This window comes from Xenopus tropicalis, chromosome 7 (assembly GCF_000004195.4).
Source record: "Xenopus tropicalis strain Nigerian chromosome 7, UCB_Xtro_10.0, whole genome shotgun sequence".
NCBI lineage: Eukaryota > Metazoa > Chordata > Amphibia > Anura > Pipidae > Xenopus > Xenopus tropicalis.
The window spans coordinates 46,748,213-46,776,137 of NC_030683.2; the positions used below are offsets into that span (position 1 = coordinate 46,748,213).

Genomic DNA, 27,925 nt, shown 5'->3' on the forward strand with positions numbered 1-27,925 from the left:
TTATTCCAGTTAACTGTTTATTTGATAATGCTCCTATCACATTATGCAACATCGTACAAAGGAAAATTTACTGGCATAAAAATATTTAAAACAGCTTTACAAATATAACAAAAGACCGTTTCTGCATGAGGAACTCATATCACTGTTAGTGTAATTTTACAATCTGGTTCTATTAAACCCTAATCCCACTTATGCTTATAGCACAGATACATAGCTACTCATCCCATGTTATTAATGTATATCTGTACTATTCTCTATCTAAAACAACAGAAAGGCTTTTAAAGGCAGAATAAAAGGTAATGCAGTGGAGTTTCAGTAGGGCCTACAACTATTCTTGCCATTTCCCATGGCCAGCAGAACTATACCTAGACCTCTCTTTTTAAAATTTACATTCTGGATTTTACAGGCAAAGGCCTCCCTCTCCGTATCCTGGGTGTAGTGTGAATGCATACTGCACTGGCATAGAAACAAGAAAGCCATGCCAGGCAAACCCAGAAGGTCAGTTCAGACAAAAAATTAGATTTAACTTGGAAAGTGGCACAGCATCCCTTTGGCCGACTACAAAACCACAGGCAAAAATACTCACACAAGGCATTTTAACAGCAGCTATTGCCCCATATAGTTGTGCTGATCAGAACACTAGGAATCTTCATAAGTTGTTAAATTTGCTTTAATGGGAAGCTCTTATACACATTGCTCACAGGCCATTATCTGCTAGTGGGAGGTTATACAATACTCAGTGTGGCTACAGGAAACATGAAAGTTCATTGGGAGAATAGATCATTATAATCACAGAATATTTGTCATCTGCATATCTGTGTCTATACATACAAGTATGAGCTATTAGGTTACACAAGTGCACCCAGCGGGAGGTTCAAGAGAATTTTGTCCCTCAGACTGCTATAGAGCTACAATGACCTCTTCAGATGACTTCAACATTTTATTATAATTTGGCCCTTGATCATGTAGTATAGTGAATAAAACTAGCGAACAGACCTTATATCATGAGGATCCATACAGTCTTCCATAAGGATCCCCTGAAGTCTGTGTAATTGCCAGGTTAAAGGAAGCAATATGGTGGCTCATACACGTACATTTAAAGTCAGATATACAGAGAATAGATGTTCTTAACACCCACACTGTCCTGTCTAAAACACATGTAAAATAGTATTTAAAAACATAAAAACCCTAAACTGGACACCTGAGACTGTGAGGTGCATTTACCAGTATAGCTCAGATACATGGGCAGCACAACAGTAATATCAGGGATATTTTCCCTACTAATGACTGGAGTGTGTACCCATTCATAAACAGGTTCTGCATACACACAGTGAGAATACAGGCCACACAAGGATGTGGAGGGATACCAAACACACAGCGGCTCGGTAATTCACAGTGGCTTAGAGCTGATGCATCCTTCTCTTGTTCAGCCCTGCAGGCTTCTCACTTTAAAAGAGAGAGTATTACCACTTGCTCAAAATTAGTTCAATGGATAGGGCTTGTGTAAAAAATGTTTATAAATAAATAATATTGCCCTTTTCTATAAAAATGTCTATGGTTTTAACTTCGTACACTAAACAACAGTTTACTTCACAGAAACAGTGACGTAAAATGACTTTCATTCTGCTACTTCTCATTCTGGGAGAGGACACAGGTAGCAAATTAGCCTTCTGCCTGTATAATGAACTCCTCTCTGCTAGGCAGCCCCATATAAGGCAGAGCTGCCACTTGGGGAAAGTAGGGGTTTGTTTAAATAGAGCTCATTAGATTTATTTAAACAACTTATTCTGATTACAGAAGGGGTGGGGAGGTAATAAGTGTAAAAACAACATGGTCTGTGAGAAAATGAGGGATTTTTTAAATTAGAAGAGGCAGAATGGAATCTGAGCACCAAACCTATTTATTGTGCTTTTGGTAAACAAAATACTGTCCCTTTAAAATAGCCAGTGGTGTTTCCTATGACCTCCTGAAAGCTGCCTTTGTTAAGTTGGTGTGGCCTTTGTGAAAAGTTTCACTCCTCTTGTAAACAAAACCAAGTAGATCAAAGGCAGCAAATGTTTCCAAATTTCCTTTGTAATTAAAAAAGTGCATACATGAAAATTATTATAGCAAAACAGTTAAAATAGCTTCAGAGGTTATTAATGCTCCTTGCTTCCATTTCACCAGAACCATGGATGTCCAACCAGTGGAACACCAGCTACAATTCCCAGGATTCTCTAGAAGCTGCTATTTAATTCCTCATGATAGTCCTCTCTGATCTATATCTTGCAGTAAAATGTAATCAAAAATGTAAAAACATATGCTGGTGGTATAAAAAAATTATTTGTACAAATACAAACTTCAGATGATGACAAACAGGACTTGGTGAAGTAACTGCAATTATAAAAACATGAATAAAAGCATTAAACACATTTTCTCATGCACAAAACAGTCATTTTGCTTTCGGTTTAGGTCCTTTTATAATAAAATTCGGAAAAAGTTTTAAACTTTACGAAAGTGGTCACAAAATGCCCTTTTCCCACGCTGGTCCTCTAATACTCCAGGAACGGCTGACTGTTGAAAGTCTAGATCAATTGCGCAAGGGAAGAGAAGGCGGACCCCACAGCCAAGCCTAAGCCTAAAAAGAAAGACATAATAATGGCTGTGCCTTCAGCTAACTCCTTTGGGACAACTTTTGGACCATATATCATTGAGAGTGTTCCCAGGTATCCGTTGCTTAAGCCAAGGAGTGCGATAAAAAGTACTGGGTAGACATCACTCTGAAAAAACACTTTATCGATGTGCTTTCTGGGTTGGTAATTGCAGAACATAAACAAGGGAATAAATAAAGTACGGAGAAAAACCAGGGTGGGCAGAATCTTGCTTTTGGGCCCAGGGCTCTGGATCCATGCTGTGATCTGACGACCACAAAAGTCAGAAAAGTTATATATGAGGAAACATGTGATGGGAGTGAAATATTTAGTTGTCCAGATGCTGCCACTTTTACTGTTAACAGACTCTATGCTTGCAGAGATAGTTGGAAAGATGATTATGGTGATGAAGAAGGTATAGAACAAGCAGGTTGCTAGCATTGAGACCTTTCTCAGGATGGGGCCTATTGGAGGAGAGTTGCTATTCAATGAAGAGTGATTGTCTCCGGCGGCAGCAGTTTCAAGTGAAGAACTGGAGGGTTTGTCATTAGAGATGCTCAGGTAATACCTACAATAAATGACAGGGAGGTTAACTTTAATCTGAATGTTCTTACCTGTACTCTAACTGCCTTGTAAATACTATGTACCAGGCAGATCTCTATTATATATTTATATATAATCTCAGAGGTGAGGTGATGTGCAACCATCAGGCAACAATAATATACTCATCTATACTCAACATAATTTGTATTTGCTGAGAGGGGTGCAGCTGTATCAACTATATACATTCAGTTTCCCTTCCATGGCTTTCCCCTTGATGGGATGCTTCACATTTAAATTACATTTAAGTATGATGTATATATTGATATTCTTAGGCAATTTGCAATTGGTCTTTAATTATGTGGTTTTTCAGTTATTTAGTCTTTTGTTTCAGCAGCTCTACATTTTGGTATTTCAGCAGCCAATTGGTTGCTACGGTCTTGTTTATCCTAGCAACTGAGCAGTGGTTTAAAAGAGAGACTGTAATATGAATAGGTGGAAGACTGAATAGAAAGATAATAAAAAAAAGTAATAATAACAATAAAAATGCAGCCTGAGTAAATAATGAAGACCAGTTGCAGAGTTGTTAGGAAAAAGACATGCTATAACATACTAAAAATGACCTTAAAGGTGAACTACCCCTTTAAAAGGCCAGTAAATGTTACAGTATGTTTTATATCATAGTTTGTTTTTAATTGGTCTTCATTTTTTGTAGTCCTGCATTCTTCTAGCTTTTAATTGGGGGTCACCAACCCTGGCAGCCAAAAAACTATCATTCTGTGAGGCTACAAGGTTATGGAGACCAATTGGCAGATTTTCTTAGAACAGCTGTCTGATTTTAAGGGGCCCATTTACTAAACAATTTTGAGATAATTTCTTATTTTTTCTAACTTTTTTTAACTTATAGAACATTTCGGAATATATACAAAATGGCTTTTGTTAAATTTCCACGAAAAATTGTACTTTGTGCAAAGAATACGAACATTTCGGAATTCGTTAACGCTTTGATTACACTTTCTTCGGACTATCTGTCGAGTCCCATTGAGTCCTATGGAAGGCTTCCAAAGCCAGACATGGAAGGCATCAAAGCCAGAAAGGTTTTCGTGGCTTAACAAACTTTTCGGCACAAAAATATTGTGACTTTCGGAACGCAATTGCGATACTTTCTTACAAACATTAAAAGCATTTTAGAACTTGAGAAATTATCGTGGTTACTCTGAATTTTTACCATATCGTATTTTAATCCCCCAAAAAATGTAATATTGGTAAATGGGCCGCTTCGTGTGTTACTTCAAAATCTGTAACTTTTAATGCACAAATATGACCGCCCCTTCATAGAGGAACACGGGGGATCCGAATGTAAAGGCTAGTAACATCAATCCATGGCAATGGAAAAACAATCTTTTTGAGTTTTTTCAAGGTTTAAATATTTTTAGTATGGAATGGTGTTCCTTATTGTTGAAATACCAATTATCCAGAAGACCCTTCCAAGTATAATAGATAGTCTATTCATCATTTGCATCAGTCCTGCCACAGTGGAGTTTACAATCTAAAATCCTAACATAACATGCACATATACAAATTCATCATGAGTCCATTTGATATGTTATCAGAATATAAAAACAATCATATCTACAAATATCATAGTTTTATTGTAAGTAAGTGAAACAATATATCAATGCTGATTACACATGGACAAGCCAATGGCTGCATATGTGCACTGGAGTTTGGGCAAGCCAATGGATTTACAGACATGTACAGCATTTATCTGGGAATATTTGGTCAAAAACAGTTGGCCTGTATGCAATATCTATTAGTAATAAAACAATTGAGACTTGTAAGCAAACTCTTTCTACAGGAAATGGTCAAAAAAATCACAGACGTGTTGCGCCACAACCCACATTATTTATAATATACAAAAACACATAAAAAAGGATGTGGATAAATCAGAAACTAAACAGGATTTGTTTTAAGCAAAGGAATACATATGACAGAATGCCTGTTGTTTTTTTTTACCCAATCAAGCAGATTTGGCAGAAGGAATAAGTGTAAAAAAGCATTTTAATGGGAGTAAGCAGAGTGAAACCAAGCATTAATGCTGCCAATATCAGTTCTCCTTTTCTACAGCGCAGCCGCACAGACATGTTATCTGAAGGAAATGGAACTTGTACCTGAAACTCATGCTTCATTCTGTGGTTTTGTTTTTCCGAGATAGAGATGTTCATTTCTGCAGTAAAAGCTTAAAATCTGCTACCAGACACATTTTTACAATGAAAAAACTCCATGCATTAGCAAAGTACCCTTATCAGCTCCTAAATAGTACAGTCCTGTGTCCAACCACTATTGTGACTCATTTAGGGTGAAGACACACAGAGCTACTAGTAGCAGCTACTCATTTACTAATAATTTTCTCTGTGTGTGTTTTAGCAGAGGCAATTCTCAGTATAGTCTATGGCAGGGTATTTTCTGGAGTTGCCTAATGGTAGCAGCACCCCTTACTATAGGGATCATTTACAGGTATAGGACCCGTTATTCATCATGCTTGGGACCTTGGGTTTTCCAGATGAGGGATCTACTAAGTTTACTAAAAAAATAATTTAAACATTAAATAAACCCAGTAGAAGTGTTTTGCAACCAATATAAATGTATTTAGCTTAGTTAGGATCAAGTACATAGTATTGTTTTATCAGAGAATAGTGTTTGAAAATTTGAATTATTTGGTTAAAATGAACCTTATTGGAGATGGCCTTTTCATGATCAGGAGCTTTCTGTATAACTGATTTCTGGATAAAGGATACCATACCTGTGCTTAGACCATGAAGCAAGAGCACTAAAGGGTGCAAAAGCCCACACCTTAGTCCTTAGAGCACTTCTCTCCAGGATCTGGCTACACTCTACCCCTTATGCTGGATAGAAAATATGGCAATATGCAGAGCTCAGTGTCAGCATACGCAAGGCAGCTAAATCCCTGTTGTGGGCCAAGCCCACTGCCACTCTGTAACTTGCATGTGCTGTGCTACCAAACACAGGCAACATTATATTAATTGGGGCAATACAGAACTCTCATTTCTGTTTTGAAGCAATAGATATAAAATCAGATACCAAATAATGTCTTTCTACTGCTGTATCTCTCCCTACTAATGGTGAAAACCATTTAAGACAGGTGTTACTGCTGTATTTTTGAGAGAGATAAGGCAAAAGTGAACAATGGAGCTTTTGGCATGGCAGAATCTGAAAGCAGAATTTAAAACACCTTTGCTGAAAATGAGCAAAAACATAATTACACAGAAACCTCTTTATATTCTAATTAGAGAAAACAGGGAAAATAACATGGTTACAGGTTTAGATCTGTTACCTGGAATATTCCATTCTGGGAAGAATCAGATATACAATGATGCATATAATCGTGAAAATGACTGCAGTGAGGAAATAAGCAAGAGCACTGTCAGTAACATTGGATGCGACACTCAGGTCTAATATGGCTGCCAGTGCACTTACAATGCCACCCATCGCCTGGCCTGAAGAGAGAGAAAAAGAAATGTTTGCTTTATAGAACAACAATACAGCTATATAATGAGTTTCTAATGACTTTGCTCTAGAATTTAAGAAGTATGTTGCTAGAAAGTATGATCATTCTGTGTGTGGAAGGAAGGTAGAAATGCTATCCATTATATTTTGAGATTCTCTATTAACCTGTCATAATACAATTTGCTTCAGAATTTAATTATGAGCACTGCAGCTTCTGTGACATGTGAATCTTGTGACAGCCCCAAAGCTTAGCTTCCCTTTCATCTGCAAGAGCACACTGAGCAAGTGCAGTGTCACTGACAATTATAACAGAATCCAAAAGAGGGAGCACCTGTGCACAACTTTGAAGACCTGGATCATTACTGTTAAAGAGATGCTGAAACTTTAAGCTTGTGAAGTAAGATCAGTATACAAAATACAGCATTTCTACCAATATTTGTTTTTTAGGGTTTAGTTCTCTGTTAAAGCCAGAGTGTGGATCACTGTTCCAGTAATTGTAGGTTGCTTCAGTGTTCTGGAACATAGGTATTGCCTTTTTCATCAATAAAATAAAAAATTACATGGACGCTAAAAACAAGTGATCATAATATATCAAGCAAAGCAAAAAAAACACAACTGCTTTTTATTATTGCTTGCTTAACAATTACATCTGACTACATCTTGACTGGTCCAGAACAGATGAAAATGCAAAGCCCCTAACAGCTATAGCAAGCTACTGCAGCTACATGAGTTTATAAAGTTTAGATACACAGATACACAGACCCATGAGTACTAATGTCTCCCTTTTTGCACTGGCAGCCATATGTCAGAGATACAGGTGCAGTCTATTGTACCATACCCAGAAGGTTAACAATGGCTTCCATGATGGATGCTGACTCTCCCACTGTGACCCCCAAAACAGAAAAGTGTTGCTTAGCCCTCATAAAAGCAAGATACATTTAACAGTGTCCCATCAGTAGATTTATTTATCAAGACTATCTAACCCTTGAAAACATGGACACATGTTCAGAGAAGCAATCCCGAAAAGGTGGCCACATGTTCAGAGAAGTAATCCCCTGTAGCTAATAAAGTTTATTTGGTAAATCCCATATAAAATTATGTCTTACTGACTTTTCTGTTGGTAAAACAAAGAGAAAGAAAAAGTGAAAAAAAAAAGTAAAATAGAAAAAAAAAATTCACCCTGGGAAACAACACGCTGCCCTATAATTATACGCTGTACTGTGTTAAGGACAACATAAGTTGTTCATTTATGTTGGTTATTATTCTTACTCTTATGGCATCAGTTTGCTTGTGTAGTGTCTTTACTTATGTGTTCTTCTGGTACAGTCTTCTTATTCCATGCCCAGTGCAGGATTGGCTTCAGGTGCAATGTCTGAAGGTGAACATTCGCCTTTAATTTCTGGAGCCAACTCATAAACTCACTGAGCTTTCCAGTAAAGTGCTTTACAGCTTTCCTTGAGGTAAATGCAATGTGCTCAAATGTTCAAGTGTTTACTAGTGGCTTTTCAGGATTCTTGGAAGTGTATATCCATTTACATTGGTAATAGAGAGCTTTTCTACATCATGATACTTTACTAACAGGCTGGTGGCTGGTTGAATCAACTTGCTTTCATTTCAACTAAAAAGGGATAAGTATTCTTTACTAACTTTATCAAAACCATTGTGTTTTTTTACTGTTGGGTTTTATTTATTTTTTTCATAAGTAATTGTTGTTTTTGGAGCTAATTTACAAAGTTTGTGGGATCCATAGGCTTACAGCAGGTTACATTCCCTTGTAATTACCCTCAGCTTGAGGAGGGTGGGGTTTGATTAGTTCACCTTTACAGACTGCATAAATAGAACCACAGGCAGTCCAGTGAGCTGCTTACTAACAGGCTGGTGGCTGGTTGAATCAACTTGCTTTCATTTCAACTAAAAAGGGATAAGTATTCTTTACTAACTTTATCAAAACCATTGTGTTTTTTTACTGTTGGGTTTTATTTATTTTTTTCATAAGTAATTGTTGTTTTTGGAGCTAATTTACAAAGTTTGTGGGATCCATAGGCTTACAGCAGGTTACATTCCCTTGTAATTACCCTCAGCTTGAGGAGGGTGGGGTTTGATTAGTTCACCTTTACAGACTGCATAAATAGAACCACAGGCAGTCCAGTGAGCTGCTTACTAACAGGCTGGTGGCTGGTTGAATCAACTTGCTTTCATTTCAACTAAAAAGGGATAAGTATTCTTTACTAACTTTATCAAAACCATTGTGTTTTTTTACTGTTGGGTTTTATTTATTTTTTTTTCATAAGTAATTGTTGTTTTGGAGCTAATTTACAAAGTTTGTGGGATCCATAGGCTTACAGCAGGTTACATTCCCTTGTAATTACCCTCAGCTTGAGGAGGGTGGGGTTTGATTAGTTCACCTTTACAGACTGCATAAATAGAACCACAGGCACTCCAGTGGAGCTTGCTCTGGTGGTAGGTGCTCTGTAAGTGATTGCTCTTGAAGTGGGACTCTGTAAGTGGAGTTATAAACTCAGGAGTTAAACACTAAGGGAGTTAAAAATAAGGTAAAACAAGGTATTTACTACAAGTCCTTACACCTATTTTTGTTTAACTGTTCTTGTAACTGGGAGAATGAGTGGTAGCAACATTGAAGGTCTGACACAGTGCACAGCCTGCCACATGTATGCAGTTGTGGAACAACAGTTCCAAAGTGCATACCTCTGTTGTGGATGTGAGCGAATTGCCACTTTAGAGGCTCGCGTTAGAGTCCTAGAGGAACACGTCGCAACACTGCGTTCAATCAACAATCTTGAGAGGGGTCTCTTGTTAACTGAACAAGAACTAGTGGGGTCAGATAGTAGGGGGGGAGGGGAGCAGCAAAAGGATGATAGGGCAGTAAGCTGGGTGACAGTTAGAAAATCTAGTGTGGGGAAAAGGAAAAGGGAGGCTGCTCCAGGGTTTGCGCATCCCAACAGATTTGCCAGATTGTGTGAAGAAGATGGGAGTGTGAACTCTGGATTGGCGGTTCTAGGTGAGGCTGATCTCTCTAACAGCCGGGAGACCAGTTTCACTAGTAGTGGTGGGGAGGAGAGCAGAGCTAGGCCTAAACAGATGGTGGTTATAGGGGATTCGATCATTAGGAAAGTGGACAGGGTAATCTGTCAAGCGGATCGCTTCAACCGGACAGTTTGCTGTCTTCCTGGTGCCAGGGTTCGGCATGTGGTTGATCGGGTTGACACATTATTGGGAGGGGCTGGGCAAGACCCGGCTGTCTTGGTACATATCGGTACTAACGACAAAATGAACGGTAGGTGGGGGACTTTAAAGAGTGAGTTCAGGGATCTAGGCTCTAAGATTAGGCAAAGGTCCTCCAATGTCATTTTTTCGGAAATTTTGCCGGTGCCGCGTGCAAGTTTAGGGAGACAGCGGGAGCTTAGGGAGCTAAATGCGTGGCTAAAGTCTTGGTGTAGGAAGGAAGGGTTTGGGTTCCTAGAGCACTGGGCTGACTTTTCCTTGGGGTACAATCTATACAGCCCTGACGGATTGCACCTCAATGGAAGGGGGTCTGCTGTGCTAGGGGAGAGAATGGTTAAGAGGTTGGAGGAGTGTTTAAACTAGACAAGGGGGGGGTGGGTGAGCTAGAATTCCATGGGAAAATTAGTGTAGACGGGGTAGGGGGACTAGCAAAGGGTTGTGGGGGAGGAGTGAGGGGGGCATATAGTTTATCAGATAAGGAGCTTCCGTTACAAGGAAAGCAGTCTCATAATTGCCTTGGCTCTAATTCTCCCTTAGCTAATGTAAACATCAGAGGGAGAAGTAATAATCTCCGCTGCATGCTGGCTAATGCGCGTAGCTTGTCGGGTAAATTAGGGGAGCTGCAAGCTATTGCATGTATTGAAAATTATGATTTAATAGGTATCACTGAGACCTGGTGGGATGATAAATGCGACTGGGCTGTGAATTTAAATGGGTATACACTTTTTAGGAGGGACAGAGAGATTAAAAAGGGTGGAGGGGTTTGTCTTTACGTAAAGTCAGACTTAAAGCCATGTAATAAAGACATTACCAATGAAAACGTCGAATCTCTTTGGGTAGAAATTTCAGTAGGGCTGAAGGTCACAAAGAAAATGATCATTGGTGTATGTTATAAACCACCCCGTATAGATGAGGGGGATGAGGCCCAGCTATTGTTGCAAATGGAGGAGGCTTCAAAACTGGGTCAAGTTGTTGTTATGGGGGACTTTAATTATCCGGACATTGACTGGAGTAATGGGGTGGCTAAGTCAGAAAAAGCTAGTAGGTTTGTAAATATGCTAAATGACAACTTTTTATTTCAGGCAGTTCAAGAACCCACTAGGAATGACGCTATTTTGGACCTGGTGATTTCTAATAATAATGAACTTATCTCTAACATTTGTGTGGGTGAGCATTTGGGGAACAGTGATCACAACATGGTCTCCTTTGAGATAATGCTGCAGAGACAGCGCTATAAGGGAGTAACTAAAACACTCAATTTTAGACGTGCAGACTTTGCCAGTATAAGGGCATCTCTGCAATGTGTCAACTGGGAAAGGCTTTTCATGGGGTTAGACACAGAAGGAAAATGGAACATCTTTAAAACATTGCTTTGTAGGTATACGCAACAGTATATCCCCCTAGTAAGCAAGGAGAGGCATCGCAAAGCAAAACCTTTATGGCTGAATAAAAGTGTTATTGTCGAGGTTGGTAAGAAAAAACGTGCTTTTAGGGCATTCAAGTTAGCTGGGACAGCAGAAACTTTCATCAGGTACAAGGAAGCAAATAAAGCATGCAAAAAAGCTATCAGGCAAGCTAAAATAGAGATGGAAAGGGATATTGCTGCTAGGAGTAAAAAGAATCCAAAATTATTTTTTAATTATGTGAATAGTAAAAAAATGAAGCAAGAAGGGGTGGGAACTTTATTATCACGGGGGGGTACGTTGGTTGATGAAAACGGGGAAAAAGCTGAAATTTTGAACTCTTATTTTTCATCTGTCTATACATCTGAGGAGCCAGATAATGAAGGCTTCCCTTGTAATATGCCCAGTTCTAGTAATTTAGCTACTGACGCATGGGTCACTCGGGAGGAAATTCAAAAGAGACTTGAACATGTAAAGGTAAACAAAGGTCCAGGGCCGGATGGGATTCATCCCAGGGTATTAAATGAGCTGAGCGCTGTGATTGCCAAACCTCTTCACTTAATTTTTCAGGATTCATTGAGGTCTGGCATGGTGCCAAGAGACTGGCGGATTGCTAATGTGGTGCCGTTATTTAAAAAGGGATCCCGTTCTCAGCCTGAAAACTATAGGCCTGTTAGTCTGACATCAGTAGTAGGAAAACTTTTGGAAGGGGTAATAAGGGATAGGGTACTTGAATACATTGCAGTTCACAATACTATTAGTTTGTGCCAGCATGGTTTTATGCGTAACAGATCTTGCCAGACTAATTTAGTTGCCTTTTATGAGGAGGTGAGTAGGAACCTTGATGCTGGAATGGCAGTTGATGTCATCTACTTGGACTTTGCTAAAGCGTTTGATACAGTACCTCACAGAAGGTTAATGATCAAATTAAGGAATATTGGCCTAGAACATAATATTTGTAATTGGATAGAGAACTGGCTGAAGGATAGAGTACAAAGAGTGGTTGTAAATGGAACATTTTCTAATTGGACCAGTGTGGTTAGTGGAGTACCGCAGGGGTCAGTCCTTGGGCCTTTGCTGTTTAACTTGTTTATTAATGACCTGGAGGTGGGCATAGACAGTATTGTTTCTATTTTTGCTGATGACACTAAATTGTGCAAAACTATAAGTTCCATGCAGGATGCTGCCGCTTTGCAGAGCGATTTGACAAAATTAGATAACTGGGCAGCAAACTGGAAAATGAGGTTCAATGTTGATAAGTGCAAAGTTATGCACTTTGGTAGAAATAATATAAACGCAAACTATCTACTGAATGGTAGTGTGTTGGGGGTTTCCTTAATGGAGAAGGATCTAGGGGTTTTTGTTGATAACAAGTTGTCTAATTCCAGGCAGTGTCATTCTGTGGCTACTAAAGCAAATAAAGTGCTGTCTTGTATAAAAAAGGGCATTGACTCAAGGGATGAGAACATAATTTTGCCCCTTTATAGGTCCCTGGTAAGGCCTCACCTTGAGTATGCAGTGCAGTTTTGGGCTCCAGTCCTTAAGAAGGATATTAATGAGCTGGAGAGAGTGCAGAGACGTGCAACTAAACTGGTTAAGGGGATGGAAGATTTAAACTATGAGGTTAGACTGTCGAGGTTGGGGTTGTTTTCTCTGGAAAAGAGGCGCTTGCGAGGGGACATGATTACTCTGTACAAGTACATTAGAGGGGATTATAGGCAGTTGGGGGATGTTCTTTTTTCCCATAAAAACAATCAACGCACCAGAGGTCACCCCTTTAGATTAGAGGAACGGAGCTTCCATTTGAAGCAGCGTAGGTGGTTTTTCACGGTGAGGGCAGTGAGGTTATGGAATGCCCTTCCTAGTGATGTGGTAATGGCAGATTCTGTTAATGCCTTTAAGAGGGGCCTGGATGAGTTCTTGATCAATCAGAATATCCAAGGCTATTGTGATACTAATATCTACAGTTAGTACTAGTGGTTGTATTTATAGTTTATGTATGTGAGTATAGATTGGTAGGTGTGGGTTAGGTGTGCTGGGTTTACTTGGATGGGTTGAACTTGATGGACACAGGTCTTTTTTCAACCCTATGTAACTATGTAACTATGTAACTATGATTTGCTTCATAAAAGTATTGTTGGATTTAGTGCATGTAACTAATGTTACATGCAGCCATCTGGCAAGCAAAATATACCAATATAAAAGCTCTGGTCTCATTCATTTCATTAATAGGGAACTGATTCCGTATATTCCTATTCTACACTATCAATAGAGAAGCAAAGACACCAAATGAAACTGAAGCCCTTCAAAATCTTAAACAAATGCATAAAAATGCCCTAAGGGAGAGACAGATAATAAGTAGAAGAACTGTTTTTAACTTAGAAAATGGTTATGAGGAAGAGCAGAAAGATGCACCATAAAATAATCCTGCAGGGGACACATCAGTCAAAACCATGCTCGTCATCTTATCAAATATGCAAATGAAGATGAACCAAGGCAAGATTATTTCATTTAAAAAGAGCACAGAAATGACTGGAAAAGAGGAGAGCCTGCAGCTTGGCCATTTTTACTGCTGGTAATGGCAGTTACATTCACAGGCTAAAAGCAGCAATCCAGCCTCGTTTCCAAAAGAATTCTCTCTCTGAAGAGCAGATCTTGGAATTAATATGCTTAGTGATTATTAAGATATTGCAATTATTGGATATGAATTGAAAAAGAAGCAAGAGAAGATTGTGATATTTTGCTTCCAGATTTGTTTTTATTGGGCGGATGCCAGATACCTAGTAATATGAAAACTTCCTTTTTTTGTAGTTATTCCAATAAGACTGTTTATATATTTTAGTGTGCCATCTTGGCAAAATGCTCCTATAAACAAAGGCAACAGGGGGATTCTGTTTTATCAGAATTGCAGAACAAAAATACCTCAACAAAACTCAAGTAACCTTTTTTTTTTACTTCTTGACCACTAACATATTTTTTTAAAAAGACTCAAATGGAGTAGTCGGGGGGAAAAAAATCAAACGACACAAATGTAAATTGTACGGTGTTTTCAATGAGGATGTAAAACATGAATGTTTAAAAAAATAAATAAAACTTCTTAAAATTTTCACATACACTTTCTACTGACTTCCACTGACTAATTAAACTTGACAGCTTTTAGATTCCAATGTCTTTCTTCTATAAAGGATCACTTTATTTTTTGCCCCCTAGTGTTGGCTTATCACAGAGAATAGCAATAAAAGCAATAAGGTTCTTTGATTTCTTGATAGTCACAGTTCAATAGTCAATGCAACTATTCCTGTCATTTGGACTTGATAGAACCCAATTCTGTGTCACAAGAAGCAAGCTTAAACATTCCCACTAACATTCAAATAAAATGTGAATTGTTTACCAAAACTTTAACCCATCTGACATATCTGTGACAGGAGGAATTTGCAAACACTCCTTTTATACCTGTACAACTAATCTGCTATGAATTATGAGCAGGTAACCAACAAAATAAAGGGAAACCTTAGAAAACAAGGGACAGCATTTATACAGAAAGCTTTAATTAAGTGGGTAACATCTAATCCTACTAAGATAGGAAATTCTGGGCTACCTCAAATGTCCAAAATATGGCTGCAACTCACTTGTAATAGCTGAAATAAATTTAATAGCAGCTAAAGTAGAAGATGCCTGCTTATCTTGCTCTCATTTTATGAGAAACCCTTGCTACGGTGATTCAGAAATGAAGGGTGAAACCTGCTCATGGTTTATTCCATGGAAACTATTTATATATATAATCAACCTGAAATTTACACTTTAATTCAGTTTAGGTGTTTTTTCTAAACATTCCTCTGCATTGCCACTGAAAATAAATCAGTATTGAAAATGCATGTCTTTTAGAATCCTGGGTACAAGGAATAGCTAAGCATTTCTAAATTTTTTTTTTGTTTCTCAAAAATACAAATGCAAGGCACTACTAACATCCCGCTCAATGCCATGACTGTGCTGGCGCTTAAAGTAATACTGACACCAAAAAACAACGTTTTAAAATATGAATCTACATAAAAAGTTACCTAAAGGTCATGTTGACCATTCTTTGCCAATAGGTCGGCTTCTGTAAGTAACTGTTACTTGAAGTTCCTAAACCTGACTGTTTTGCCAACGTGACTGTCCCTTCTCAGCCTGTCAGTTATAGCGTCCAATGCTAACAGACTCCTGCTGCACAAATATGGTAGCCCCCTGATAGAGGAACATGGGGGATCAGATAATATCAAAGCATCGGACAAATACTTTTATGGCAAAATTATAAATAGCATGCAAATACATTGTTATCATAGATGTAAAAAAGGTTTCATTTCTGATGTCAGTACCTCTTTAATATATGATTAATGCAGCCATAGTAACATCGTTAAAGTCTGCACTAGTCCACTCATTATTTTTGTATTTCATGTGTGATGTTTAGAAACATGGAGACTCAGATTACGGCTGAAAATAACAAAGACTGTGAGACACTTCCGAAACTATCATTGGGTTGCAAGTTGCAACTCAGATTTGTTTATATGTATAGATCTGAATCTATTATACATACAGTTAAGGGCAGCTACTGGATGACTGTCAATAGCTGCAATGCCCAGATCGTCTTTAATGATGTGACATTTCCTTCTACAACAGAAAATAGTATTGAAATTCTAATCTGGATTTTGGGTCACAAAGCCCTTAACTTAAGTTTCGGTCTCCTGAGAAGTAGGCCAAGAAAAACTTTCTAATATGGAAATCTATTATCTATAACAATTGCCACCAAAACAAATTAAATAAAAAAGGATTTATAATTTAAATAAAATAAACAGTGGACATGGCAAAATAAACTGACATACCAAAATCCAACCATGCTTATTAATCTTAGCCACCACATACTAATACGATCTTACCAGATACTAAAGCCTGAGAATTTTTCATTGGGAACTGTCCAGTTATGCCAAAGATGCTGGCGGCTAGAATGTTTGCTGCTCCACTGAGAATGACCACACATGACAGAGTCAACACAAAGAATTCCTTAGTCCAAGCAGATGTATCAACTTTTACCAGCACTGTGGTCAATACAAAAACTAGCAGAATGACCACTAAAGAAGAGAGGATTCGCACTTTGGAAGAAACCCTGAAATAGATTGGAAAAAACAATAAGCATGCAGAAAACCAGTTGTCAGTTGATCATTAAATGTTAATACAATACAATGTCAGAGTAGGGACCCTTATACTTTGTAGATATACATGTGAGCAAATAATTTATTGAAGTACAGTCACCTTCGAAAATGTTACAGACAGAAACAACTTTATCTTATACAGTCTAGCTATGCCTTTTAAACATAACTGAAACTGTGAAACTAAGAGATGCTTAGTTTACTCTGCAAGTTAACATACTTTGTCTATTGAACACTGGTACACTATGGGGCACATTTACTAATCCACGAACGTCCAAAAAGTGTCCGAATGCGTTTTTTTCGTAATGATCGGTATTTTGCAATTTTTTTGTAAATTGTCACGACTTTTTCGTAGCTGTTACGACTTTTTCGCAAATTGTCGCGACTTTTTCGTAGCGTTACGACTTGCGCGAATTGTCGCGACTTTTTCGTAGCCATCGCGCCGAGTACGAAAGTTTCGGATTCATTCAAGCTTCGGTATCGTGACTTTCCTTGGGCCAGGTTGGAGCTGCAGACTGCCATTGAGTCCTATGGGAGGCTTCCAAAATCATGCTAAGTCTGAAAGTTTTGCCCGCAGTTTACGAGCGCTCAATACGAAAAAGTCGCTACAATTCGTGCAAGTCGTAACGGCTACGAAAAAGTCGCGACAATTTACAAAAAAGTCGTAACGGCGACGAAAAAATTGCAAAAAATACGAAAAAGTCGCAAAATGTTAATTTCTAATCCGAATTTTTCCCATTCCGATTCGAATTCGTGGATTAGTAAATCAGCCCCTATGTCTATGGACAGAGAAGCAGCATAACATTAGGATCAACAGATGGAAAAATTAGAATAAGTAAAGCTTGACATACACCTTGAAATCTGCTCATAAGCAGATCTAACTTATTTGTATTGGCCCATGTATGACCAGCCTAAAGCTGGCCATACCTGCACCGATATTATTGTACTAAACAAGGTTTCGTACGATATTCGGTGTGTGTATGGTGGATCGACGAGACAACCAATATCACAAAAGCGTTGGATATGACTCGTCTTTTCGATTGGGTAGACCAAAAGATTTTGATCAGGCACAGTCGAAGGAGCCCAAGCAAAACCTGCGTTTAGGGCTGAATTGTTGAATAGAGGTAGAATTCCTATTGTTTCTACCTCAGCCCTGAACATTAGTAGAGGGCTGTAAAAGATTGTAATTACATGTATGGCTGCCCTTAAAGGTCCCCATACACCATAAGATCCCACCTACGGGTGGGCGGTATCGGGAGAATCCAGGGTAATTCAATCATTTGGCCCTGGGGCCAAACGATCGAATTATAACGGCAGGTATAGGAAAAGTCGGTCGGGGGACCGCATCAACGAGCCGATGCGGTCCCCGATCCGACTAGATTTTCTAACCTGCCCGAACGAGATCTGGCTGATTTGAGGCCAGATATCAGTCGGATAGGCTCATCGGGAGTGCCGATATCGGCAGCTACTATCAGCCTGTGTATGGGGACCTTAAGGCTCTCTGACAGTAATCTGTGTTCACATTTACACAATATTTACAGCAAATGAAAGTGTATGCCCCTTTAGTTGTCAGGTATATATGTATCAGAACAATTCCTGTTCCCTTTTTCAACATAATGGTGAAAGTGACAGTAAAGGGGCTAAAGGAACAGTAACGCCAAAAATGAAAGTGTATTAAAGTATTTAAAATATAATGTACTGTTACCCTGCACAGGTAAAGTTGTGTATTTGCTAAAGTAACAGTACTATAGCTCATATAAATATGCTGCTGTGTAGGCATGGGGGCAGCCATTCAACCTATAAAAAAGGAGAAAAGGCACAGGTTACATAGCAGATAACAGATAAGCTCTGTAGAATATAATGGGGCTTTATCTGTTATCTGCTATGTGCCTGTGCCTTTTCTCCTTTGAATGGCTGCCCCCATGGCTACACAGCAGCTTTGTTTATGTAAACTATAGTAGTCTTTCTGAGGCAAACACACCAGCTGTACCAGCACAGGGCAACAGTACATAATATCATAATTATTTTTATACACTTCCATTTTTTGGTGTTACTGTTCCTTTAAATTATTTTTTATTTAGGGTGGGTGTGTGTGTAGAGATACTGTTAATTCTACTGGCAATTATATGAGCAATAAATAAACATTTGTGTCATCTCAGATATATTTTCAGGGTTCAGAATACATTTAGCCTATAGAATTAACTGCTGCTTCACAGTGATTAAACTATTACCATCTGTTCTTTCCCCCTCCTCACCTGTGGGGTGAATATCTATTTTCAGTGCAAACAGGTTATGCACAGGAGCAAGATGCTAATAACCAGTACATGAGGAACACACACATATATCCGCTGGGAGCAGTCCTATTTCTGCCATCAGTGGGAGATAATTAGCTGTCTGCATGGGGAGGAAACTTACACTTCCAGAATACACACTAGACACTGCCAGGGTTGATAAGTAGAGTTGACTAAAAACTTAATACTGTAACAGAAATGTATAAATACCAAAGAATGAAAAGCTTGTTGCAATGTCTAATTTTGTGCTAAACATCTTATTGTGTTGGTGGTATATTACTGTTAAACCAAGAAAGGATATAGGGAATCTAGATGTGTTACAGGGTACTATAAAGTGAATGAGCTTATGTCAAAAATGGTGGTATATTTTCCTTTTAAGACTGAAGAATAGCTACTGACACCTGATATCAGACTCCTATTCATCTAAATGAGAAACTGGATGTTTATGGAAGACACTTTTGTTAGCAGGCAGGGCTAGTTTAGCAATGCATAAGTCAGCTCAAGAGACTCCCACCTTTCAGCAGAAGTGTTAACAAAAGGCTAAGCATTTTCCACTCAAATTAAGAGTTGTTTCTACTGGCGCAGTTCTCCCTGAGATGATTGCAGCCATCTGAAAAGCTCAGAAAAGGCTGAGTGGAGTGTTGAAGGGTACTGCTTACCCCCGACAAAAGCCATAAAGTAGCCTTCTACTATATGCTTATATAACTACAGAAAAGACACAGTATGCTTAATTATCATTGTAATGTGATTATAAACAATTAGATTCATGGTAGAAAGCTACTATCCTGCACGTAAATGTTACATTCTGTCAGCAATGACAAACCTTACCTGTTGACAAGAAAGAAATTTAGTATGAGGCATGGCACCGATGGAACAGCTGAAGCAATGGAAAAATAGCTTTCAAAGTAGTCCTGTAAATAATAACAAAAATATTTACAAATATAGTACATTTGCAAATGGCACACAAAATATGCCTACTCTCTACATGGGAGGCTGTGGGAAAAGGAGAAAGGTTTTCCCAAAACATACTGTTTTCCTGTATACAACTCTTCAATCAATGCACTTTCTTTTTGATACTTCAAATAGAATAGATAACTATAAAACCACTAAAATTTGTGTCTGTCTTCATCCTAATAAGGGACGCTTGGTTTAATAATTACTGCTAATGCCTGACGCAGTAAAGCCCTATGTGTATTTGAATTTGGCCAGTGTGTAATGATGTGCAGCTTCAAGTGGTGGGTGGAATTTATTTAGCTAAAGTAGTTTGTTTTTCTTTATTCACATTACACACAATTTAATTTTTTTTGAGCTAGCAGTCACATTCAGAGACATAAAAACAGATTTGCTTCCAGCTTCTTGACAAAGCAAAGCTGTAACTTGTTCAAACATTAGCAGTGAAATCACATGGCAAGCCACAATGTATGTACTTACTGCATTTATACTGCATTTAAATAGAAAAAAACTGGTGCATGATTGGTTCCCTATTATGTATGTAGTTAATGGTAGAATCCACTTGCTAGTTTCCATTTGGTTGTGTAAACCTGCACAATATAAAGAAACATGCTTCTTTTGTACCTCAGTAAGTATCTGGATAATGGATTACCAGATAAGGGATCCCATACCTGCCAAATACAGTCACTGCATCCACAGTGGTGAGTCAGTAAGTAACCCAACGGGCTGCACTGCTGGTATCAGTTTTCCTCAGGCCTGAAAATATCTGCAATGAGAGCCCATCCCATGGGTGCAGTGACGATATATAGCAATTAGTTCTTAATATGATGGAGACTGTGTTAGACATGTTAACCTCCCACAAATATAATTGCACTTGGGGCTTCTTATGTAAAAAGCATGCAAATTGTGTGCATTATTCCGCTGCCGAGTTTGTGAACACATAGAGACAGTCACACTACTGGTATTTCTAGTCTGGCTGCACTTATTTGGTTTTGCAAATGTACTTCAGCCTAACTTACTGCACTTTAAGCCGGAGAGTTTGTTTCATGAGCTGAAGAATCTGGGTACTCATAATATCTAGGATTTGGCTGCTACTGACAGGTTAAGAGTTAAGATGGCCATACACCCTCAGATCCGCTCGCTTGGTGATGTTGCCAAGGCTGTAATCCAGTCTAATTCGATCGTTTTGACCTGGGGCCAAACGATCGAATTACAACGACAGGTATAGGCAAAGTTGGTTCGGGGACTGCATCAACAAGCAACGCGGTCCCCGATCCGACTAAATTTTTTTACCTGCCTGATTTCAGGCTAGGCTAGGGACCGATATCGGCAGCTAGAATCGACCCGTGTATGGCCACCTTTAGAGTTCTGCTTCAGTTATTAATTTATCACAACATACATTTACACAATGAAGCCCGTGCACAGACATATTGCACAGGTTCTATAATATTAAGATGTCCATGTACAGGTATTGGACCCGTTATCCAGAATCCTCGGGACCTGGGGTTTTACGTATAAGGGATCTTTCGGTAATTTAGAATTCTATACCTTAAGTTTAATAAAAAATCATTTAAACATAATTAAACCCAATAGGATTGTTTTGCCTCCAGTAAGAATTAATTATATCTTAGTTGGGATCAAGTGCAAGGTAATGTTTAATTACTGCTTTAATTACCCTGTAAATTCTGCACGCTGCCTTGGGGTTATCTTTAACCAGTCACTCTCCTTCTCTAACCATATTAATAACATTGCCAAGATACGCCCCTTTCTTTCACAAGTAACAGCTAAAAAACTAATGCTTATCCTTTCCTGCTTAGATTACTGCAATCTCCTACTAACCGGCCTCCCAGACTCCCACCTCTCTCCCCTGCAATCAATTTTAAACTCTGCTGCCAGGATCCTCCTGCTCTCTCCGCAGAGGGAACCTGTTAAGCCTTACTTAAGCTCTCTTGCATGGCTGCCTGTTAAGCAAAGGATAGCTTACAAAATCCTTCTGATAACATTCAAAGCCCTTCACTCGCTCCTCACTATATTTATTCACTGGTCTCCCTGCACGTTCCTGGTCGTCTCCTCCACCCCTCTCAGAGCCTCCGTCTTTTTACACCATCCACACCTACTGCGCTCTCTCGTCTTAAACCTTTCTATCTCGCTGCTCCTTACCTCTGGAACTCTATCCCTGAATCCCTCCATAGGGAACACTTTCTTTAAGAAAAAGCTCAGATGTTACCTTCTGGAGCACTAAAACATTATTTTGCCCAGTCCTGCGCTTAAAGGAACAGTAACACCAAAAAATGAAAGAGCTTTAAAGTAATAAAAATTTAATGCACTGTTGCCCTGCACTGGTAAAACTGGTGTTTTTGCTAGAGTAACACTACTATAATTTATATAATAAGCTGCTGTGTAGCCACGGGGGCAGCCATTCAAGCTGGAAAAAAGGAGAAAAGGCACAGGTTACATAGCAGATAACAGACAAGTTCTGTAGAATACAATAGTGTTTTATCTGTTATCTGCTATGTGCCTTTTCTCCTTTGAATGGCTGCCTCCATGGCTACATAGCAGCTTATTTATATAAATTATAGTAGACTTTCTGAAGTAAACACACAACTTTTACCAGTGCAGGGCAGCAGCACATTATATTTTAGTTACTTTTATACACTTTCATTTTTTGGTGTTACTGTTCCTTTAAGGGCAAATGCCCATACCTGGTGCACTCTTACCTTCCAGTTTGTGCCTGTATGTTACCCAACCACTTAGATTGTAAGCTCTATGGGGCAGAGACCTCCTTCCTACTGTGTCTCATACCACATGGCACTTATATATATATTTACTGTATTTATTTATTATATCATTTGTCCTCCCTGTGTGTAATTTTGTATTATGTAAGATTGTACAGCGCTACGTACCCTTGTGGCGCTTTATAAATAAGGTTATACATACATACATACATACTACAGGAAAAATGGGAATCATTTTTAAAAATTAGAATTATTTACTTATAATGGAGTCTATGGGAGATGGCCTTCCCGTAATTCGGAACTTTCTGGATAATGGTTTATGGATGACGGATCCCATACCTGTAGTCATTTTTCAGGTGTTTTTCATTACAATGAACAGATTTGAACAATGAATTGACTATGTGGCAAGTTCTGTGTAAACGTGAGATTCCTCTGCATTTATACTGACTGTGTAATAGGGCATTAAAATAAAGCTGGCACTGCATTTCAACTACTATACTGTATGTTCCGGGGAATTATATATGAAGTTTGTATAATATTGAGTAGTTACCATAAAACATACCTTAGAAATATTGCTTGTTGTATTTTATCTGTGGGTAAATATATAGATAAAAAAAGATGTTTACATGCCGCAATTCGAGCGGCACACCTACATATCTGTCCCTGAATTTTACTTCGGGTAAGCCTTTTGCTATCAGGACTAAGAGATACTTAGCAGACAGCTGATCCTGTCCCCTTCTATTTCTCACAAACCCAGTTGCCCGGTATGTGAGCGATTTTCAAAGTAAGTGATAATAACTTCATTTAAAGAGCACTGCACTCGCCACTGGATGGTTGGGGTGCAGAAAAGGTGGGAAAGGTGGCACTGCCAGTGGCATAGAGCTATATGTTCCATAAAAATGAAATGGAATTATATATGAAGTTTCTATAATATTGAGTAGTTACAATAAAACATACCTTAGAAATATTGCTTGTTGTATTTTATCTGAGGGTAAACATATAGATAAAAAAGATGTTTACATACTTAGAAGACAGCTAATCCTGTCCCCTTCTATTTCTCACAAACTCAGTTGCTCGGTATGTGAGCGATTTTCAAACTAAGTGATAATAACTTCATTTAAAGAGCACTGCACTCGCCACTGGATGGTTGGGGTGCAGAAAAGTTGGGAAAGGTGGCACTGCCAGTGGCATAGAGCTATGTGTTCCATAAAAATGAAAAAAAAACCTTGCTTGTAGTTAATGTTACTAATAAAGCAGAAAGATAAATATATACTGTACGTAGGTCTGTTTTTTTTAGAAAAGGTGGCTCTCTAGCTGTAGAATTCTGATTTGGTTCCACTGAATTGCTAGATTTAGTATAATTAAAATTATGCAAAAACATAAAAAATGGGATTTAGCTTAATCCTAAACTGAATCCTGGAATCTCTAATTAATTAGAATTACATGTCATACCTGCTTATGTTTTTGTGATGAAAGCGTTCTAATTAGATGGGTATGTGTGTTACTAGGTCAGCTCTGTGGGAATTACACTCCAACATGGTTTATTTTTCACGGAAATATCTTATTGGTAAGGGCTATTGTGCCTAGTCAAAGAATGTCCCATATCACATAAAGGAAAAAGAATATGTTTGTTTTATTAACAGACATATTGTCAGTACTTGTGGACTCTGATATAACATATGTTTGCTACAAAACCCTGTTAGCAATAAATCTCCATATTTTATAGAGACTCTGGAAATTGGAGAGTTTTCATACTTTCTGCAATAAAAAATTGAGTGTCTCTTATCTGAGCAGTGTGTGTGAAAGCAGCCCGTGCCTTCTCATGCCAGACCTGTGTAAGAGATATTTTGTTGATAAGTACAAATATCTCTAGAAAACCTTATATTTCTTTACGTACATGGTATTATTTGATAAAATACCTTTTGGATTTTTTTATCTGATTATAACTCAACATCATACTGTATAAGCACAAACCCTTTATCTCAGCATTCTTGTTTACAGTTCAGGGATGCCAAATACTGTTTTGTTTGGATATATCTTTCGCTACAGGTTATCTGGAACATTCAGTACCCCTTGCCATGCCAGCTCTAAGGGCTCTGGCACACGGGGAGATTAGTCGCCCGCGGCAAAACTCCCTGTTCGCGGGCGACTAATCTCCCCGAGTTGCCTACCCCTGCCATCCCACCGGCGAACATGTAAGTCGCCGGCGGGATGGCAGACGCGGCGGCGCGATTTCGCGCAAATCGCCGAAAAAGAGATTTCCTGAAATCGCCCCGCCGTGTCTGCCATCCCGCCGGCGACTTACATGTTCGCCGGTGGGATGGCAGATGGATTCTGTCATTTTTAAGTCCCACTGCTTTCCAGAAAATCCAAGTCCCAAAATCCATCCCTTTACAATGGAATAAGGTGAAGGGTTGAATTACACTGTTAGCCTAATCAAGTGAGCTGTCATGGTTTCCTTTAAACCTGTTGGGAAAAAAATACATTTATGTCTATTTTTGGCTGTTCAGATAATGTTTTTTTTCACCTTACTTACATAACAGAAAGAAAAAGGGGAGTATATTTTTGGGCAAATGTGTGAAAAAGTGGGAAACGTTGTTGCATATGTGCAAATGTGATAACATAAGCACTAATATGAGCCAATTACTTAGTTTTGTGACCTGAGATTTTTCAAACCAATTTATTTTTTAATAATCCATTTTCCTTTCAAATGTTTCAAAACATTATACTCACGCTTATGTCGGAGGCATCGTGTCGCTCTATTAGTGGTGCGTCTGTGCAATTTCTGAATTTGTATATCCAGTAGTGTTTTGCAGTGCAAAAAAAGTTCCAAGGCAAGGAAGTCCCAATGCCAAGAAGGAAAAATATAATGTATGTGCAGCAGTAATGGTCCACTGGCTTATGGATACGATATGGTTTTACGCGATGTTCTCCCAATAGAGATTCCTGTTCAGAATCTGAATGAATATGGTCTGAGGGCTTATAAATGGAATTTGCACTTTGCAAATAGTCCTCAGACACTGCAACAGAAAAAGAAAAAAAAAGTTGTTTTTTTAATTAGTATTAGTATCAGAGGCTGTTCAGTATCTGATACTATTGCTCTGAAATATGCAATAAAAATGCTGTATGTGCATTGGCCCTATTTATAAACTCCATTGCAGTAATCAAATAGATAAACTATTTAGAATAGATTTTTTTTCGGGATTAAGTACTGAAAAATGGATTAGACCTGATTCATTGCCCTCTATTTAAAAACATCTCTACCCAATGACATCATAATTTGAAAGCACTGGTTCTTATCATTAAATCTGGCATCTCTTCAGCAGAACCTACATATAGTCCATTTATAGGCAACAAATGTCATATTTTATAATAAATGTTTACATTCTCTAGGTCTGTATAAAGTCATGAATGGCATTTGACTCCTGTTTATCTTCCTTAACTAAACCCATTGCATTCTACACAACAAAACTGTCACCTGCTATGTAACTGTGTGCCCTTTTTTCTTAATTTTAGCTTGATCGCTGTCCCCCTGGCTACAGCAGCATATTTATATTAACTGTAGAAGTTTTTTCTGAAACAAACACACAATTGTTACCAGGTAGGGGCAACAATGCATTATTTGTAAATGAATCCAAAACCCTTTAATGTGTTGGGCTTAAAGTTCATTTGAGATGTCATGTAATCGAATAGCTCAATAGGCAGTATTAAATTGACATCAGTCCAATTTTAGGCCAGATACTGGTCAGGTAGGTTTGTTCCCATAGATAGGCAGATAAGCTGCCAAATCAGTTAGACCCAAATCGGCAGATGAAATCTGTGTATGGCCACCTTTAGGGGTAGTTAAGGTCTCTGTCCTGGGTAGCAATGAGAAGAGAGCAGACAACACCGATTCAAAAAATACATATATTCTCTTTTTTTCCACAATGCTTTAAAGATCTTACACATCACACATTAGCGCTGTACCAGTTTAACATATTTTTAGGGTTATATACATACATACTTCCATCAATTATATAAGCAGCCAGTTAAGCTTATTTGTTATTTGAAGTATGTATGTATGTATGTATGTATGTATATCATTAATTATAAAGCGCTACTTATGTACGCAGTGCTGTACAGTAGAAGTGAATAAGTACCCTAAAGCGTTGCAAACACAGGCAGAACATACAAACTTTGGCTGGAATCTAACTTGGGACCCCAGTGCTGCAAAACAGCAATGCTCACCAGCGTGCCACCAATGTACGCAGGCACTTCACTATGGGTATATGTGAAAATAATACAGATTTATGTAGGATGCTATACACAGGGGTGAACCCCACTCACTGTATATTCTTCTGTTTGACACACATCTAATATGCACAGCTCTATAAAAAATTATATTATGGGTTACACCGGCCATACAGGGAAAGATCTGCTCATTTGTTTAGTTAGCTTTTATACAGATCCCAGAGTTATATTTATATTTGCTAGATATTTGCCAAATATAATGATATGTAAAGCAGAAAAGTAAGATTTGTCCCATGCTATAATTATTATAGCCCCGCTGTGCTGTGGCTGCATATCTGTGATATACTCTGGGATATACTCTGGGATATACTCTGGGATATACTCTGGGATATACTCTGGGATATACTCTGGGATATACTCTGGGATATACTCTGGGATATACCTTGTGATATACTCTGGGATATACATGAGGCCCTGCTACTGGGAGCCACTGAATGCTCACATGCCCCATTACCACAGCAGCTCTGCCCCCTCCCTACAGACTCGGCCACTGTATTAGTAACACAAAGGTACGATCTCCCCCTCCCAGTAAAGCAGTGCAGGGAACAGCTGTTTCCCCCTCCAAACCCGACTGCGCTTTAGGTTTCCCCCACTGCCCAGGCTTCTCGTTTGCTTCCTAACAGCTCTTTCACTGGGAAGCAGTTTCCAAGCTCTCTGGATAGAAAAGAGTTAAAAGTAAGACTCTGCCCCTTTCTAGGAACGATCCCTTCCCCTTGCAGTGTGTCTATAGCTATGCTTATTTACATGGCTGACAATGCCAATACAATGCAAATACAAAACACCGGACTTCCATTTCCAATCAGCAGTAACCAGGTTCTACTCACTTTTGAACACTTCACATGCATCCAGACACTGGTTTTCTTATGAATGCGGCACACAGGGCTCCGGCCCGGGTTTCATACTTCTTAGCGCTTCCTGCTTCCCTGCCCGGCTTAGCAGTGGGCGTGGCCAATGGTAACCACGCCCCGCAGGCAGAGTTTTGCCTTTTACACACACAGTGACAACAAGATCAGTATTGTCAGCATAGTGGGAAGAATCATGTGCTGCTTATACAATATTTACATTCGTGGAGATTTCTTAAAGCACAGCAAAGCTCTGAAATATCTAACTTGAAAGTATACTTTTTTATTG

At 38.7% G+C, this 27,925-nt stretch overlaps 1 protein-coding gene across 3 annotated transcripts; it reads right to left on the reverse strand.

Moving 5' to 3' along the window:
• Window positions 1-27,751, reverse strand: slc29a3 (solute carrier family 29 (equilibrative nucleoside transporter), member 3). Of its 3 annotated transcripts, XM_031904688.1 has the most exons (6): window positions 27,619-27,750; window positions 25,238-25,524; window positions 19,647-19,729; window positions 16,258-16,484; window positions 6,526-6,688; window positions 1-3,198 (listed from the first exon to the last, which is right to left on the reverse strand). In XM_031904688.1, coding segments are annotated over exons 1-6 (1,395 nt in total). In that variant the 5' UTR covers window positions 27,620-27,750; the 3' UTR covers window positions 1-2,564.
• Window positions 27,752-27,925: the final 174 nt, after the last annotated feature.